Raw genomic sequence first — 17,872 nt, 5'->3', positions numbered from 1 at the left:
TGGCATCAGTGCATAGCTTCCCCAGGGGAGTACTTCAAAAGTGACTGTAGTGATATTCAGCAATGAGGTGTGTAGCACTTTTTCTAAGACGAGTTCGTGATGGTGATTGTCAGATATCGTATTTTGCCAGAGGCAGTGGCTGCAAGTGAAATGACCTGGGGAAGAAAAGCAAGTTTGTCACTTTCAACTCACAACGGACAGTACAATGAAATTCCTCTTTCCGCAGGATCAGCTTTTCTGGGAGAAGTGCAGATTTGAAGAACTAAGAACTGGGTCCTGGCAGCTATAAATCCTTTGTTCATTAATTGATTTAAAATGGTGTCGTGGGGTAAATGTATCGTCACCTGTATGAGGGCTCTCAGACTATTTGTGGAGAGAATGGTTCTCTGCTCTCTTGCATTAGCTCCTCTCCAGTGAAGCAGCTGCCCAAGCGAGCGAGAGGACACGTAGAGCACATTTAAACTGATCACTGTTGTTTTCACATTTAATTCCTTCAGCAAAAACTAATTGCACGTCTCTTATCTGCCCAGCCTTGTTCTGTGAGGAATCCAAGGCAAGTGGAATGGTTTGGAAGTCAAAGAGATCTGGTCTTGAAAAACGAGTTTCAGCCATGACTAGCTGTGATGGTTATATTTTTGTGTCACCTTGGCTAGGCTCTGTTGTCCAGCTGTTTTGGCAAACACTAGTGTAGGTGTGGCTGTGAAGGGATTTGTAGATGTGATCAACATCTCCAATAAACTGACATTAAGTGAAAGAGATTATCCAGGATGTGACTGGGCCTCACCCAATCAGTTGAAGGCCTTAGGAGTTTAGAGGGAGGTTTCCCAGATAAGAGGTAGCTCTGTCTCAAGACTATAACATAGAAGCCCTGGCTGGGTTACCAGACTGCTCGCCTGCCCTACGGATTTTGGACTTGCCAACTCCCCCATCCCATGAGCCAATTCCTTACAAGAGGTCCATATATTTTACACATACGTCTCTATGTCCTATTGGTTCTCTCCTGGAGATCCCTGACAGATGCACTAGCTCTAGTGATCTTGTGTAACCTCTCAAAGCCACGTTTTTCTCCTCTGTAATATGAGATTGAAAAATCAAAAAGATTTAATAAAGCGATGCCTGCCTAGTGCCTAGCTCAGAGCCTGACGCCCACAGTGTGAGCTGAACAAGGTGTTCCTTCCTCGTGAATCCTCATCCCATATATACGTGTCCCACAGGATCACGGAAGGCTGGAGGACTAGACACACACACTTGAGACAACCGTGCTAGAACACACACACACACACACACACACACACACACACACACACGCAATCCATTCTAGCTCCAGCATGTCTTTTCAAAGAGTAGTCCACAGCCTAGCTGCACAAGCATCCCTGGGGAATGTATTAAATCACAAATTCCTGCCCCCCTCCCGCCCCTGAGACCCACTGATTCAGAAAGTGGGTGGGGGCCGTGTGGGTTCTGCAGTGACATGTTTGAACAAACCCTCCAGGCACTAACACACGCCCCAGGGTGAGAGCATTGTTCTGTTACCATGTAAGCGCTCCAGGCAGGGGGTTTTGTTTGTGGTTTGTTTGCCATCTCTTTGTTTACTAGAGTATCCCTAGCACCTAGAACAGTGCCTGCCCCTCATAGGCATCCAACACATTTGTTGAATGAATGGATTTCTGTGCCAGTCCTAGCAAAAACAATAGTCCGCTTTGTACCAAAATAGCTACACTCTACACAAAGGATAAGCTTTGTTCTCTGCTCTGGCTTCCTCTTTGCCTTAGAGGTACTTTCAGATTCAATGTCCTGTCTACGTGGATCATTTTAGTAATTACTGACCTGAGCAAGCCATGAACGAGGGGTCTGCGTTAATACAGGTACAGGTTAGCTAATCTTCCTTGCTCAAGCGCAGATGTTCCCCAGGCATCAATTTGTGACAATAGTTGAACACAAAGCACTTTAAAATTCTCATAAATGATGGCTGTTAACAATCTTGCTGCTTAATTAATATCTACGTGGTTCCATTACACCATCAATCTCAAAATAGGCTAATAGATATTATGTACCTTCCTTTTCCCCTCTCTGAAGCCGTTAAGACAATCTAATCCAACAGTGGTGCTTGGTACACATGGCACTAGTAACAGCAATTTCCACTGTCATTGTCATTATCAAAAACAGTCTCCCAAATTACATCCAAAAGCATGGCTGGGAAGTTTAGAACTCAGTAGAGAGAATATAGCCCAACCCTTGGAAACCTACTCCATTACATCATAGCACTCGGATTTCCTTTCTAAAGATGATAGATGATAGATAGATAGATAGATAGATAGATAGATAGATAGATAGATAGATAGATGGATGGATGGATGGATGGATGGATGGATGGATGGATGGATGGATAGGTAAGATAGATAATTCTCCAAAAAGAGAGCGTAATAATTTCAAGAATGTGAGAACAAAACTTGGTGACATCTTCGTGCCTGAAAGGTGATGGAGTGCTGTGACTCACAAGCAGTGACCTTGGACTCGAACATCCATTTGTTTGACTTTGCTGTGACTGGGAAGATTGAGAAAGCTCCTATCTGAGGAGGCGGGAGTTTTCAGTAGTTCCGTGGTGAGTGCGTGTTATCTGGGCATGCAGTTTGGATGGACAGGGTGACACTTCAGAGTTGGCATTCACCTAAAAACATTCACATCTGAATTAAGCCAACTACGATTTCAGTGATTAATGGCAATCTGATTTCTTTTTGGAAAATAGATGTAAACTGACTGTAGAATTAGGATATACTTGTCCAATTATTGGCTAAACAGACGTCATGAATAAGTTTCCTAAAGCAGGGAAGATAACATGTATGTGAATAGCTCCTCACGTTGGTCTTACTGGCTTGTATATGAAAGTGTCTCGTAGGCACAGGTTTTAAAACCTCTGTGAGGGCACTTTGATTTACCTGTGTTTTTTAAAGGAGACTTACAGCCAATCCAGGCCTTTAGCGGTCTTTTCAGTTTATGCACACGCCATAGTCTAATCGTCCCATCTCTGTAAGTCGGAGATGGCGGTGATGATGATGATGATGACAGGACAATAATGATTGTTATCACAGACAATACGAACTTAGCATTCGGGGTACACCAGGCTCTGGACTGAGCTCTTTGTCTGTTCATCTCACTGACTCAAAACCACCCTTGGGAGGTAAGTGCTGTACCCTTGGCACTTACAGATGAGCAGGGACTGCGCTCTGGCTTCTGTCTATGGTACACAGCAAGCAAACCTGAAGCTGGGAGTTAAACCAGCACCATGGCTCCAAGCTCAGCACCGACCTGCTTCTTGTGCTACAGACACCTCTCAATGTCACGGAACAATTAGCTCTGTCTAGGCCAAAGCCATGGGCCCTTCTTGAGCTATCGTGTCAATACTTGACCTTGCTGAAGCACTTTGAAGCTATGTAGGAAAGCATAGGAAATTGCTGTTTTTAGCCATCAAATGTGTGGGAAGAGACACTTGTCCCGTTGCACCCCCACTCCACACTCCTCCTCCCGATGGGTGAGCAGAGAGCAGGCACAGAGGTCTGCACAGTTGGCCCAATTGTTACACTGCCCTATATGAGCCCCGGTGAGTCACATGCAGGGCAATAATGCTGAGTCATAGGAAGAAAGCCCTTCCCTTCTGGCAGCATGAGATCAAGTCGTCGCCTTACAGCTTGATGACTAAAGCTATCACAGAGTGTTTATCCAACTAAACTTGTTCTTCTTCAGCCGAGTGAATGTGGGTGTTCCCAAAACCCAGGGGTGTTTTGACAATTCAAATTTCTGGACCCCACCCCAGAACTACTGAATCCAAATTTCCAGGGTGTGACCATGAGAATTGGTATTTTTTAAAAATCCCTAGGCATCCTGAAGCAGTGGGCACACGTCCCTTGCTTGCAATTATTCCAGAAGGATTTGAACATCAGTACAAGGATGATCGTAAAAAAATGCTAAGCAGAAATCTCAGTGGAAAGGGCTTGATGACAGCCCCTTTCCCCTGGGAATTGACAGTCAGAGGTCTAAAGCAAAGTCGCGTTGGCCCAGACAGCCGACTGACAAGCTGTTCCAGAACTCTGTTCCCTGGTGCCCCAATGTCAGTCAGGCCAGCAGCAATGACGTGGGTCCCTGGCTGTCCTCTCCCACATGGATGTAAGAGGGTGAAGCTCAGAAGGAACAAAAGCAATGTTGCTGCACGGGCAGCGGCCTCCTGAAGGCCTTCTCGGTGCTCTTGGTGGCTCTGTGCTGCCAAGGAGGAAGGAAGACCACAGGTGTTGGGAGCAGGGAGACAATCAGAGATGAAAAGACGCTGACTTTGGCGATGGGGGCCTCCCTCGTGTCCTTTCTGACAGTTTCAGCAGGTCAGGTGGAAGGAAGCAAGAGCCAGCCGGGTAGCAGTGACAGCAGGTGGCAGGAGGGCGGGCAAGGAGGGCTGGAGTGAAGGCGTCAGGCTGCTGGCACAGGAAGCTGGACAGTAAGGGCTCGTGACGACGGCAGAGGAAGCAGAGGTTTCCCCCACTGCCTCTTGGCCGCAACTGGACGCAGAGATTGCTCCCTGAGATTGCCTGGCCTCAACCCTTCCATCCCCATAGTGAAGCGAATAAATCATAGTAGCAACGGCGTGGGGTCTGAAATCAGACAGCTCAGGGTCTAGATTCTGATGCTGCGGCTCACAGACCCTGTGACCTTGGCCTCGCTCTGAAGCCTCTCAAAGCTGTGGTTTCTTCTGCCAACACAGTTGATAACAAGACCTACCTTTCCGGGAGGCTCCACTTACTAAAGAAATCATCCAGGACCCTGACACAGAGAGTGCCCTCCTAATACAGGACTGTTTCTTCTTCAAACCGTTCGGCCCCCGCTCTGCACTGCTCACCACAGACGCCAACACACAGCTTGGCAGGGGCCACAGCACGACTCACAGACAGTTTTGTGTTAGCCCACCCTGCTGTCTTATTCGTCAAATCAGTGAGGAAACCAGCAAATGGGCAAGAGAGCTGGGTCTGTGAGCATTTGGGGAACAGGATACGGTATCATTTACTGGGAAAATGCGCTGACGTATGGTTTCTAAGTTCCGTACAGAACTGGTTCATGCTCTATGGGGCAATCAAACCGTATCTTTTAGGGAAATACTCTCTACCAGTAAAAAGAACATTCACACTTTCTCAATTTTCCACAAGTTAACCTCTAAGCTTTCAAGGCTGTAAAATGCCTAGTAATCAGTTGGGGGTGACTAGTCAGAGTTACCTCCCTTGGGAGAGAGTTGGATGAATGTCAAGCAGACTCACCAGAAACTTCTCTAGCGTGGTACTAAAAAGCGTTTCACACATCCACCGCTGTGCCTTGTTTCTTAGGCTTTGGGGAGTTTCTCATGCCCCAGGCTTTCTCCGCTTGTCTCTGACATTTAAAGGTGGGCATCTCCACGAGGGTCTGTCCTTGGCATTCTTGTTCTGTCGCATGTGCTCCAGCCAGCACCTTTGTCACTTCCCTGCACCCCCCTCCCCAGGGTTCATTCCCGCACTTCTAACTGCCCCCTGGGCCTCTCCATCGGGCTGTTCAGCCGGTGACTGGGCTCACCCCATGCCAACAGCTCATGCTTTCCCCCCTCCACATCTTCTTCCCACACATCACCCCTTAACTTGTCAGGTGTCCCCACTCTGCCACAGGGTCTCACCACCCAGGCTTCAGTGAGTGACACCTGCCCCCGTGCTACTTCATGCTTCACTCCCCACTGGCTCCCAAGTGATCAATTGAGGAGGGAACACAGAGGCTTAGGGACCAAACAGACGGATGTCTACATTAGCAGCTACATGACCTTGGGGGTGGGGAGCGACATAACCACTTCAAGCCTCTTTTCCTCGCCTGCAGAATAAGGAGAGCATATTACATAGCGTATGCTTGAGGTTGTTACAAGGGTTAAAGGTGGCAGATATAAAGCATCTGACACATAGGAGGTTCTCAATAAATGGCACCTCTTATAATAAAAACAGCCTGTGGTTCAAGACCCTTTGCAATCTGCCCACAACTTACTTTTTTCTCTTTGGTTCTTCACCTATGACATGATGTCTGCGACCTCTTTCCTATCACTGCAGCCGTCGCTGGCCCTCTTGGCAGTTTCCACACAATGCACGGGACCACTCACGAACTCGTGCCTGCCGTCCTGCCTTGTACACTCATGAATGTTGCTTTAACGTTCATCATGTGCCCGGTGTATGGTCATGCCATTCCCTCTGTCAGAAGTGGTCCTTTTACCTCCCTTTATTCATTCAAGTTCTATCCATCATTTGAGAAAGCACCTGCCCAAATACCGCCTTCCATCCAGTCTCTCCTGATCATGTTTTAATAACTATATTTCAAGATAGTTGGCATCCTCTGAATTTTATATTTTGCACTTTAAAACATTGTGAGGAGAAGTTCAGAGACCACCCAAGTGATCCATGACACAAAAAAGAAAAGTTAGGGACCACACTCTAGATCCGGGACCAGGGTGGCAGGTCCCTCGATGGGTGCCTGCACCCATCCAGCATTGTTAGGTGTGTAGACCTGGGGGAAATTGCACTTAGCACCCAGTGTGCTGTATTGCTGAGAAGCACATTTTGAAATTAATTTTTAATAGGTAAAATTATATATTTCTCTGATCTAAATGCCCAAGTTATGGCCGCACGTGAATCTGAGCTGACTGGAAGACCACATGCTTAGGATAGAAACCCACTTAGGAAATTGTACGATGGTTCTCGTTAACCACAGCTTTATCACTGGGCTCGCAGCCACAAGTGCACCTCACGTTGTCCCCGAGCCAAAGGAAGTTCTCAGTGACCTGTGGTTGCTTCTTAGCCCTTAAACTGACTCTGCTTTATCTAACAAAGTATTCAAACGTCACATGACACCCTCTGTGTTATAAAGGAAACTTCCTTTGTGAAAGGGATGGCCAAGTCACAGAAAGAAATTTGTTTCCCCCCAGTGTCTGCCATTACAGATGCACCGCACCTGCCTGCCTCTCCTGGTTCACGGGTCCCATTCCAGCCGGCTGTCAAGTCAGGGCCATTGTGGGGGTGACACTCACTCATTCACCCAGCTGAATTGTGCTGGGTGCCTCCTAGGCACCAGACGCTATGCCAGACACAGGAGACACGAGGACGACGCAGATGTGCTCTTGGCCCTGGGAACTCCCTTTCTATTGGAAATACCAGAAACACAAACGCTAATCCCTATTTAAAAAAGAAAAATTAAGTATAAGCTGAAACTTAGGTATAAACACAGTTATTTACCTCATAATACTTCGTTCTTGAACACTGAAGCCCTCAAACATTTCAAAAGCATGTAGAATCTAAAGGTGAAATGATACGAGTTGGATTCATCTTTGAGGTGAGGGATTCCACTCATCAGGTGCCACACGCATCCAGGTGGCTCACTGCAGGGCCACCAGAGGACAAGCCCCTTGAGGTGGGCATTTCCCAGCAGAGCTTTCACTCTCATCACCCAGAAAACCTGCTCAGAGGCTGTGGTCAAAGCACCGCGCTGGGGGCTAGAACCCAGGTGAGAGCATCTCTGGGTTGGGTTTCCATCCTTCAGGTTTTGCAGATTTTGCATTTGATTGGCACTGACACTGCTGTTTGTAGAGTGAGTGTCCTTGCACCTGGCCCGTGGCCTTCTTACTACTCAGAGGCCTCATTTGCAAAATAAGTGTGACGTCTGTGCCCACTGATTTCTCGAGGTTAGTTGTGCGGGGCAAGTGAAATCATGGAAATCGAAGTGTAAAAAATAAGGTGTTATAAATTCGTACAGTATTATCAGCGTTGTTACTAGAGTAACATCAGAGTACTAGAGCGTTTCATGGTATTCGATTCCTTCGCTAAATTATATTTCACGTTATTTTCAGTAGTTTCTGAACCTAAAACTATCTCTGGGAATGTTTTAAAAGAGGTGTTGCAAGTTAATGAAATGATTTGCATGCTCGCATTAATTTTAAAGCATAGAAAAAAAATGTGAAATACAATAGTGGACAAGACAGAGGGGTTCCGTTTGGATTAACATTCTGAAATCTATTTCTGGACCACAAGGCTCCTGTATTGAATCCCCAAATGTGCCAGTTATTTTTCTGCACATGTCACTTAGTGTTGAAGCAAGTGGAGAGACAGCCGTGTCTGAACGCTTAGACGGGTACAGAATGACTGTCTGCAGAGGCTGCTCTGAGTCCCCTCTCCTTTTTATGGGAAGAGCCAGGGGTGGTTTAGTCCTATGACATGACACGAGAGCTCGCTGTGTTATAGTTCCTGAGGTAATTCATATTGTCACTTACCAGCATGTGTCAGATACTCGTTCTAAGTCTTGAAAAAAAAGTAACCCACTTCATCCTTGACACCCCCAAGGCACTAGGCATTTTTCATTTCCATCTGTGAGAGGAGAACTTTCTGAGAGCTTAAGGAATTTTCCATTCCTGCGGGGATGGCGGGGTCTCTGATCTGAACCCAGGCAGCTGGCGGTTCAGCCCACAGTCTTGACCTCGGGCTACTCCCAAGTCCCATTGTCACCTTCCCTGTCACATCCACTTCTTTCCTTGTTCCTGCTCCTGTCTGTTCTGTGACAACATTTGGAGTCTCCCACTTTCCCAGTGCAAGAATGAAGCATAACAAGACGTAGAAGACAGTTTAAAAGCAAAGATTTTGGTGTCACACAGACTCTCCTACTTACCAGCTTTGTCCAATTGTTTAACTCATCTAATCCTCCACGTAAAAGAGAAGAAAAAAACACACAAAAAAACACACGAATATACTCACCTGAGGAAGCCTGTAACAAGTGTATAAGAGCATTTATCACCTTGCCTGCCTATTAAGCACCCAGTTGGTGTTATTTATTACAATTATTCAAAACAACAAAAGAGGGGACCTCGTACTGTAAAACTGAGCAATCTTAGCTTGTAAGCGCAGGCCGTGTGCCAAGAAAACCATGTTCTGTGCGTGTCCAGCCCCATCCACCACTTGTCAAGGGAGTTTATGTTTGAGCTTCTTGCCTGAGGGCAGCTCCATCTCTAAGAATTTCCTGTACCAGTGCTTCAATCCCAATACAGTGATCTGAGCTTCAACTCCTGTGTCTCTGTTTCCCCAGGCCTACAGAGTGGATGAGGAGGCAGCAGAGCGAGCTCGCTGGGAAGAATCTTCCAAAGAAACAATCAAGAAAACCACCAAGCCCTGTCCTCGTTGCCACGTGCCAGTGGAGAAAAACGGTGAGTCTGAGAACTTGATGAGCTCTTCCTGGAGAGCGTTAGCTGCGTGCTTGTGACCGTCAGGCACGCGAGGAGGGTTCTCTAACTGGGCAGCTCAGCTCGGGGCTTTGGAGCCATCCGGCCAGACTTTGGGTCTCAGCTGTCCCACGTCAGCCTTCTGAATCTCCTAAGCTGCAAGCCCTCGTCTATCTGATTGCCCTTGTTATTACTTGTTATCCATAATATTAGACACATTGTGTCTGATAAGTTGTCCACTACTGTAACCAAACAAAAGAAAAGAAAGGATGCTAGAGACACTTCCAAGTCACGTATTTCCTGAATGTTCTCCTAGTGTCTAGAGATGCTCATTGGGGGAAAGGAGAGATCACCACGTCAAATCAATTTGGCAAGTGGTTCCTTCCATATCCCCTTCTTGGACAATAGCAAAAAAGAAACTAACTTGCACTGAGCACTTACTGCATGCTTGTTCTAAGCGCTCTACAAGTGTCAGATGATTTAACCCTCGTAGAAGTCACATAGGGAAGCTACTACTGCCCCATTCACACGGTACATTAGCAGATTAAAGCAGTTCAGAAATCTGTTTAATTTTGTTTAACCAATTGGTGTCCTTTTTTTTTTTTCATGACCCAGTGATTTGCGTCCCATTGAACACTGGGCCCCACTCTGGGCTTTGGTTTCGCTGTCCCTGCCGTGGAGAGTTAGCGCCTATGACACTCAGCTCCCTCATTAAAATACCCTTTACATGAATGTGTTTCCCAGTAGGGCTTTTTCTTTTCCCTTCTACCAACTGCTCTCTAAATGTTAAGACTGTGAAGTGACAACTTGAAGGTACCTCTGGATTAAATGACATTGACTGTAGTCAAAGTCTTCCAGGAACCCACGTACGCGTCCTACGGTGGGGGTTTCCCGGCTTAGAAATGCCGGCATCCATATTGGAATGGTTCCCCCTAAGGAGGCCGTAAACCCAGGGCAGCATCTCACAGGAGGCCCAGGCTCCCTTCCTCACACATGCAGTCACGTCCTCCTCCTCCTCATGAATGCTGGGGCTGCTGCGGCTGTGGGGAGACTTGCGAGAGCTCGTGGGCAGAAGGACTGCCCTCCCAGCTCCTGCCTTAATAGACATGTGGCCCGTGTCATATGTGAAGGGCATAGAGAGACGCGCTCAGCTCCGTGCTGATGCGTCCATGCTTGTGCCTGTGGTTTTCCCTTCACCCCATCGACCCCCCGCTGCTCTGATGGCTACGCTGTGTGGCTCTCCCCAGCTTTGCGGCCTGATCTGAAGTCACACTCCATATTCAGAGTGTCCTTTGTGCTGCCCCTTTCACAGTGACCCTCGTACCTCTCAGCAGCCCGCAGGGCACCTGCTGCCATCCGCCCTGGATGTGACAACTAGTTTAGAGTCATAACACAGCCCAGTGCCCAGAGTTCTTTCTAAATGTGAAACACGTGTGCGTGTCTGAGGTGGACACAGCAGCGCGTCACAGATGGGAAATAAAGCGAAGCATCCAGTGCAGCTTTTCCCACGTTCTCCTCACTGAGTCTGAAGGGCGCCCTGGTCTGCAGGCTGCTGAGAGCTGGCTTGTGTGCAGTGAGCCCCATTATGGGCACTCCAGTCTCTCTTTCGTCAGTTATGTCTGTTAGGAAGTCTTCCTTATTGCAGACCAGGGTGCCAACGCATCGCAGAGCAGCAGGCACGGCAGCTTCCTTAGCTCTGAGCGAACTGTCCCCACCCCCCAGGAAAAAATTGACCCCTGAGTTATTGTTACCCCTGTGCATCCTGGAATGCTCCTAAAAAGGCAGTGGGGTTGCGTGCACCTCCACAGAGAAGTCTCCGTGAGTCAGAGGAAAGAGTTTTCTAGGCTTCACGGACTGAGCGGCATTGCATGGGCAACAGGAAGGGACAACAGCCAAAGGCCCCTCAGAGGAGAGCGTGTGCAGTGTTGGTGAACACAGGCCAGAGTTCCATGCCACAGCTATTTAAAGAAGGCAAATGGAATCGTGAGAGACCATTCTGCTGTCCTCAAGAGTCACGAAACTTGTCTGTCTGTGCCCTAGGCCCAGAAGAGTGCCTGGCAAATGTTTTTGAATTAAAAAGTAGCTAGTAAAGGAGATAGACACATAAATAGATATTTTGATAAAATATGGTAGAGGAAGCAAACTAGTAAAGACCAAACGATGTAGGAATATTTCTGTGAGTCCCCAAATGATGTAGGGGACTTTTGAGTCAGTGAGTCAGTGAGTGAGTGAGTGCCGGGTCATGTTTTACGAGACCAAGGAATGGAAACAAGGAATGGACCCAGGAGAAGCAGAGTTGTAAAAGAGGATAGTTTATTGAAAGCAAAGGGTTGAGCTCCCAAACCGGAGGGGGTCCTGAGTGGGGTGCCCAGTGACTGAGGGCACCCCACTTTTAAACCTCCCCTTGCCTGTTTATGGAAGAAGAGCTGGCGCCTTTTAATGGAATTCGTCTACCAGGTTTGTCCTATTCGCCCATCCTGAAAGTATTAGCAAAATACCCATTTCTATCTATCAGATCTGTTCAGTTTGTCAGGCCAAAAGGGATTTATGAGATAATTTATTAGCCTCAAGGCACTGTTACATTTTGTCCTAAGTGAAGGAGTTATTTCAGAACCTGAAGTTTCAGGATATGGCTTTCTTTTGTTTATTCTCCCAGGGACTTTCCTGTCTGCCTAACAACATGCTAAGTAACCTGTCTCACAAAGACCTGGGGGTTAAGCAACCGACCGCTTCCTGGAAGAGTCAGTGAGCTGGTATTTGAAGGACCAGGGGAAATTAGCCAGTCAGGGAAGTCGGAGGGGCGCCCCTAGGCAGAGGGCATATACAAAGGCAAGGAGTGTGACCAGGGGTGTGTGTGTGCCGGAAGCCCAGCTGTTTGGAGTCCTGGAAGAGGCCGGGCAGGAGCTTACGCTACGTGGTAGGTACGACAGAAAGCGTAGGGCCCTGAGTGGTATGAGGCGTTTGGACTTGACTGTAAGACACGGTGCCATCCCAGGGTGTGAAACAGGGAGATGCTATGGTCAGAAATGCCTCTGCTCCCGACCACACCAGCAGCCCGGGAAGGTGGAATTGAAGGAGAACCGTGATACATGGCTGTAGAAAAGTTTCCAACTCTGATTATTTCTTTGAAATATTGTGATGTGCTATAAATGCAGAGCATTAATTTCCCACCTATAGATGTTTAATCTGTGAACGGAAAAGCTGAAACTTAAAGCTTATAATGATAGTCTAAACTGTTTGAAAGTATATTCTACAACAAATGTAGGCTCTATTAAGCCAGAAGAGCTAATTTTGTTGTCTAGTTCTCAACCTGAGCTCATAGCCCATTTCGTATTCAGCACAATCCCCAAGATGTAATTCTTCCATCAGCAAAGCTGCAATGATATGAAAATTATTTCCACTGTAAGCACGAGCTTAACCTTGGTACTTCCTCCCATAATCCCCTTCAATCTTTGGAAGTTTCTTCCTTCTGTTGGGGAAGGAACCAATTTACCTCCTCAACCCTTCTTTACTTCTCACGGCTGGACTAATATTAAAACAGCAAAATTGACACAGTGCTAGATTAACAGGAGACAACCCTGTTTAATGTATGCGAAAGGGAAATTCACAATATCATGCTCAGATCATAAAATGACGCTCAAAGAAATGACTGAACTAGGTACTTTTTGTACATCTTAGACAAAGAAATGATAAATTTGTGACACATCGACAGGACAAAGACAGTGCTCATTAGAAAGGAATCCAGGCAAGTTTGGGGCTTAGGTAATAAATCCGCGAAGGCTACAAGGTTTGCTTGTACACGCTTTCTTGACTCTGGATTTTTTACCTCTTGTGATAGACTGTCTCTCAACCGTCAGGAGCAGGGAGGGCCCCTGTCATGGAGATTTATTTCCTGCATTTAGGGTGTCAGAGGAGCATCAGAGAGTTCCTTCCACTCCTGCTGCTTGTCAAGTGATTTCAATTCGGGATTCTTAGTATGCCATTGTGAGGTATGTTGGGGACACCTGCCCAGGCCTCGATGCTTCAATTGCACCTCAAGCAGATGAGATTCTAGCTCCATTCTCTGATCAGTACGTGTCTGCTGCCAGTTAAATTGCCTTCAAATTGTTCAGGAACTTCTACTCTCATTAAATATAATGAAGAGTGGCTGGCCTAGGCCATGGTGGTGACTGGGCAAAGGCTGGGCTTCTCCTGGCCTGAGTGTTGGCCAGTAGACAGAATTCTGGAAGAGGGAGGCCATCTTTGTTCACTGAAATATCCACCAATGAGTGTGAAGTTGTCGGCAGCTTCTTGCTCACATTTACTGTTAAGCTGGCAAAGCTTTCAGGATTCAAGTCCCTGATGCTTCTCCATTTTATGGGCTCTAGAATATTGCCTTGTGTGTGTTAAGCCACAGAAGGGGAGTGAATATCCTCTCTTCCTGTTTCCTTTCTCCTACTGTGCTGCTGTGATTCTAGTTTCTGTAATAAAATCGTATTTGTAATGCCAGTAGTCTATATCCATTAAGATTCTGAACCTTTCATTAGCATCATTTTAATATATCATTGAATTTCAATGCATTGGTTAAGAATTTTTTATGATATTCCAGAGAAACTTAAGTGATTATAGTATTACATTTTTATTGTATTATTTACATCAGAAGTATACAATCAGTAAATGTGTTGAAAATTACACAGTCTTGTAATTGTGTAATCCTAAATGAGCAATGTTAAGATCAAAGCATCATAAGTGAGTTTTCCCTTTTATTTTCCACATATTTATAAATTTTACATGATCTTTAAAACAAACCAAAAAGAAGTAGAAAGGTATGGGATTTCAAATGCCCTTAACTTATCCTAAAACAAATGCCTTTAGTTACTTATCCATAGGTATTTTAAATCAGATGTTCTCATGCCAGGTTTTTAGTAATAAAAATGGGGCAGCACTGAAGCAATTACATGGAAAATTTGGCCAAAGAAAAAAATGACTTAACAAGATAATTGGTAAAAGTGAATAATGGAGCACATTCAGTGTTATGTAGTATTCAAGCAAAGAAACTGCTTTTGCCTGAGTACCTGGAAAATTCCGTCAGAAACAGTCCCCTGTATATAACTGCATACAAATAACGTCCTCATCTCTTCCTGGCAGACTTGGTGTCTGAGCCCCAGAAGCAGATAAGGAATGTATTTAAGAAAAGGGAGGAGGTGAGGCGTCCCAAAATAAGTCCCCACGTAAAGGACTCTTCATCTCATGCTCAAAGGCCCTGCTCTGTGACAAAAGGGACATCAGAACCACAGAGATCTTGGTTAAATCTCAGGCTATGCCGTTTGAAAGTCCTTGACCTTAAGAAAATGCTACAACCAAGTAATGCCCTCATCTCGCAAGGTGCTTTTAAGGAGTAAATGAGATAATATATGCAGAGCACCTAGCATTATTCATTTGTTTCTTTCTGTCCATCTCATCTTAAATTACACTGTGCATACCATTAAGGAATGTATTCCCTATTAAATATTTTTATGATTGCGGTCCTAACTCCTATTTTGTGCATTTTGCCAAGCCAAGTCACACTAAAGAAATGATAAAAATGACTCACATCATAGAGGTACATTGTTATATGTTATATATTAAATTATTAAGTATATTAACGTATATTTAAAATGTTAAACATATATTTAAGTAAGGAGTTGACGTTGTGGGTGCCACACAAAGCATTTGTCTCTGAATCCTACTTCAGGAGAAGTAAATAAGCTCCGATTTATACATGCAACGTGTCCTCAATGAAAGTGGCCTTTCTTGGTGAATGCCTGTACTTGACAACCCCCTGTGTGCTTCCTGGTGTGTTTCTCTCAGCCCACATGCTGCGCTTGGATTGTCTGCACGGCTCCCTTAGCAGTCGTTTCTAGGGCAGCGTGCTGCTGTGGGGACGCGTGTTTGCCAGCCTTTCACCTGAGTGCTTTGCCCACAGGAGGATGCATGCACATGAAGTGCCCACAGCCCCAGTGCCAGCTCGAGTGGTGCTGGCAGTGTGGCTACGAGTGGAACCGCGCCTGCATGGGGGCCCACTGGTTCGACGTGTAGCTGGAGGGACTGCGACGCTGCGTTCTCCGACATCCTGCCTGGAAACGTCCAGTGTCCGACTGTCATCTGCTAGTTTTGCTTTCTACACACACACACACACACACACACACACACGCACACACACCAAGTTCTTACCAAAATCACAGAAACAGTCACAAGAGAAGCTTCTGGGATCCCCTATGGGATTCATTGCACCCATGGAAACAGCAGAGCTGAGTGTGAGAATAGCAAAAAGTGGTCTCAGGCCTCAGCGGTAGGCAGAGAGCAGAGCACAGAGCAAATGCAGCTCTGTGACTCGTGGGTGTTGTCATTCGTGGGTGAATTCGAGACAGGCTGGGTAAGTACACACAGGGAGATTTCTCAGGTTTACTTTCCTGCGTTTCACCTTTGGCAAATATTGAGAAGAAGCCATTGGTGCAGTGGGCAATAGTTTCAAGGGTCTAGTCAGTGGTTCTCTGTGAGATTGACGGCAGTGGGTTCTCAGAACTGTATACCCGGCTCTTAGAGCAATGCTGTTAGTTACGTTTTCAGAGAGCATCGATTCCCAAAGAACCACAAGCAACAGTCAAAACCATGTGTTCAGCCCAAGAATTCTGTCTTTGTGCACTGTGTTGATGAAAGAGCAACTGTGCATCAATCAACCTGTCAACTAAGTGAGAAATTATGGAAGTTAATTCGAATGTTGAACGTTTAAATTGCACGGAAGAAATCAAAATGTAATGTACTTTCATTCCACTTCATTATTTGCAACTTTAGAAATACATGTGGCTTCACTGTACATTTACTGGATAAGGTGCCTCTAAGGAGACACTTTTAGAATTGATTTCATAATGATTCTCAATGATTCTTAGGAGTGCAGGGTATTAAAACAGAATCTTCCAAGAAGGAACGTTTCCAGGACGATGAAAACAAAACTGTGCCTGACTCTATCAGAAGGGTTTATGTTCTTCCTGCAGAACCACACTGTAACCCCATCTGCAAAACTGGGGGCTACTCCAAGGAATATTCTTTTCCCTGGGACGGTAAACTCACACCAGAATATTTCCTCATGTTAACATGGATCGAATTGGACTGTTGATCACATTTCCTTTTTTTTGTTGTTTTTTTGATGCATTTGCGACACGTTCAAAAGGTGTGTGTGCACTAAATGCAGCAAACTCGTTTTCTACAGCACAGTATGCAGCTGAAGAAGTACAACCACTGTCTTTTGTTCTCATTGTCTTCTCAGGAAAATAGTGACCATCATTAGGGCATAATGAGTTCACTAGCACATGGGGTCCCTTTGGGATTTAGGGACCCTGGAAATTATGAACTCGGGAGCAGGGCTTCTCTTTGTAGACATACCACCAGAAATCCTTGCTGAGGAGAAAGAGGGAATGATCTCAGAAAGTGTCCCAAGGACATCTGCCCCTCTTTCCCTAACTCCTCATCCAGGGACCGTCCTTCCTGCTCTCGCTCTTCCCACTGAGGCGCTGCACCTGGGACAGGATGCAGAGTGGCAGCCACATCAGCACCAACAGCCTCGTGTGGCTTCAGTGCACCAGGGTCACCCCCAGGCCGCCAGACTCCTGTCAGGAAGCCTGCCGATTGTGCAGAGAAAACAGCCAGCCAAGGTTTGTGAGTGTAAAAAAAAGGGAGTTCACAGGCGTGAGCCACACGTCCCAGGGGCCTGTGTCAGTGCTCAGTCTGGAACCACTCAGGGCCTCACTTACATTCCTGACAATCCCCGTAAATAGCAGCTCCTTGCACTGACCTGACGTGACAAACCAGAGGGCTCCCTCCATCACATGGAGCACCCAGCATTTCATACCCTCCATAGTTTGGGGTTTAATGAGGGGGGCCATTACCTCCCTCCAGATCTGCATGTGCGCCGTGGCTGAAAAGTCGGCTCCGTGCATTCAGGCACCATCGAACCATCGAAGTCCCAGGTCTCTGCTCCTTTCCTGGTGGTCGTCCTTTTTTCCCCCCAGAATAGAATACTTATTCTCAAAACAAAGTAAAGAAAAAACTGCCACTATAAATGAATGTGCATCAGAAACCACTGTAAATGAACATGCTTGCGCATGAATGGTGTAACAACATGTGAACATGTCCAAAGAATAAAAATAGTCTTTACAGAAGAATCTTTATTTTTCTCTGAAATGTCTAAAGAAATGCTTGACAACTAGGCCTAAGGTTGTGCTCAAACTGTCAATAAAAGCATCAAAAGATCTTTGAGTCCATCTTTGAAGACATATTTTCAATAAATGCCGATGGTGTGGGAGGGAAGCCCAGAGCATGTCACTCCATGAGCCTCCCTCTGGCCTGAAAGGATCTCCTGGTGATGCATTGGCCCTTTTTATCTCTAATCTGAGCTCCAGGGAACCCTGCTTGTTTTCTTTTGAAAATAAGGTCGTTTCTTAAGTGCTATCAACATTTGAAAGGACTCTAAAAAGCAAACCATCATTTAAAAATCTACTAGTTCCTTTCCTGCCTTTCCGCAAACTCATAAATGTTTAAAACAGAAGGTAGAGTTGGGAAAGACCACGAGGATTTTCTCTGCAATGTCATTTCAGAAAAGTTTCATGACTT

The 17,872-nt window shown here is 46.1% G+C and overlaps 1 protein-coding gene across 4 annotated transcripts in view; it reads left to right on the top strand.

The window, feature by feature from the left end:
* Positions 1-17,512, top strand: part of PRKN (parkin RBR E3 ubiquitin protein ligase) — a 1,115,215-nt gene extending 1,097,703 nt beyond the window's left edge. For all 4 annotated transcript variants that reach the window (XM_074333793.1, XM_074333791.1, XM_074333790.1 and 1 more), the window contains 2 exons: positions 9,112-9,229; positions 15,189-17,512. In XM_074333793.1, the coding sequence (XP_074189894.1) occupies positions 9,112-9,229; positions 15,189-15,301 (231 nt within the window). In that variant the 3' untranslated portion in view covers positions 15,302-17,512. The remainder of the gene's footprint in view (positions 1-9,111; positions 9,230-15,188) is intronic.
* The last annotated feature ends 360 nt before the right edge of the window (positions 17,513-17,872 follow it).

The sequence above is a fragment of the Rhinolophus sinicus genome, linkage group LG05 (genome assembly GCF_036562045.2).
Source record: "Rhinolophus sinicus isolate RSC01 linkage group LG05, ASM3656204v1, whole genome shotgun sequence".
Classification (NCBI taxonomy): Eukaryota; Metazoa; Chordata; class Mammalia; order Chiroptera; family Rhinolophidae; genus Rhinolophus; species Rhinolophus sinicus.
Note: the sequence above shows the minus strand (reverse complement) of the source record. Positions and strands in the feature narration are given on the sequence as shown.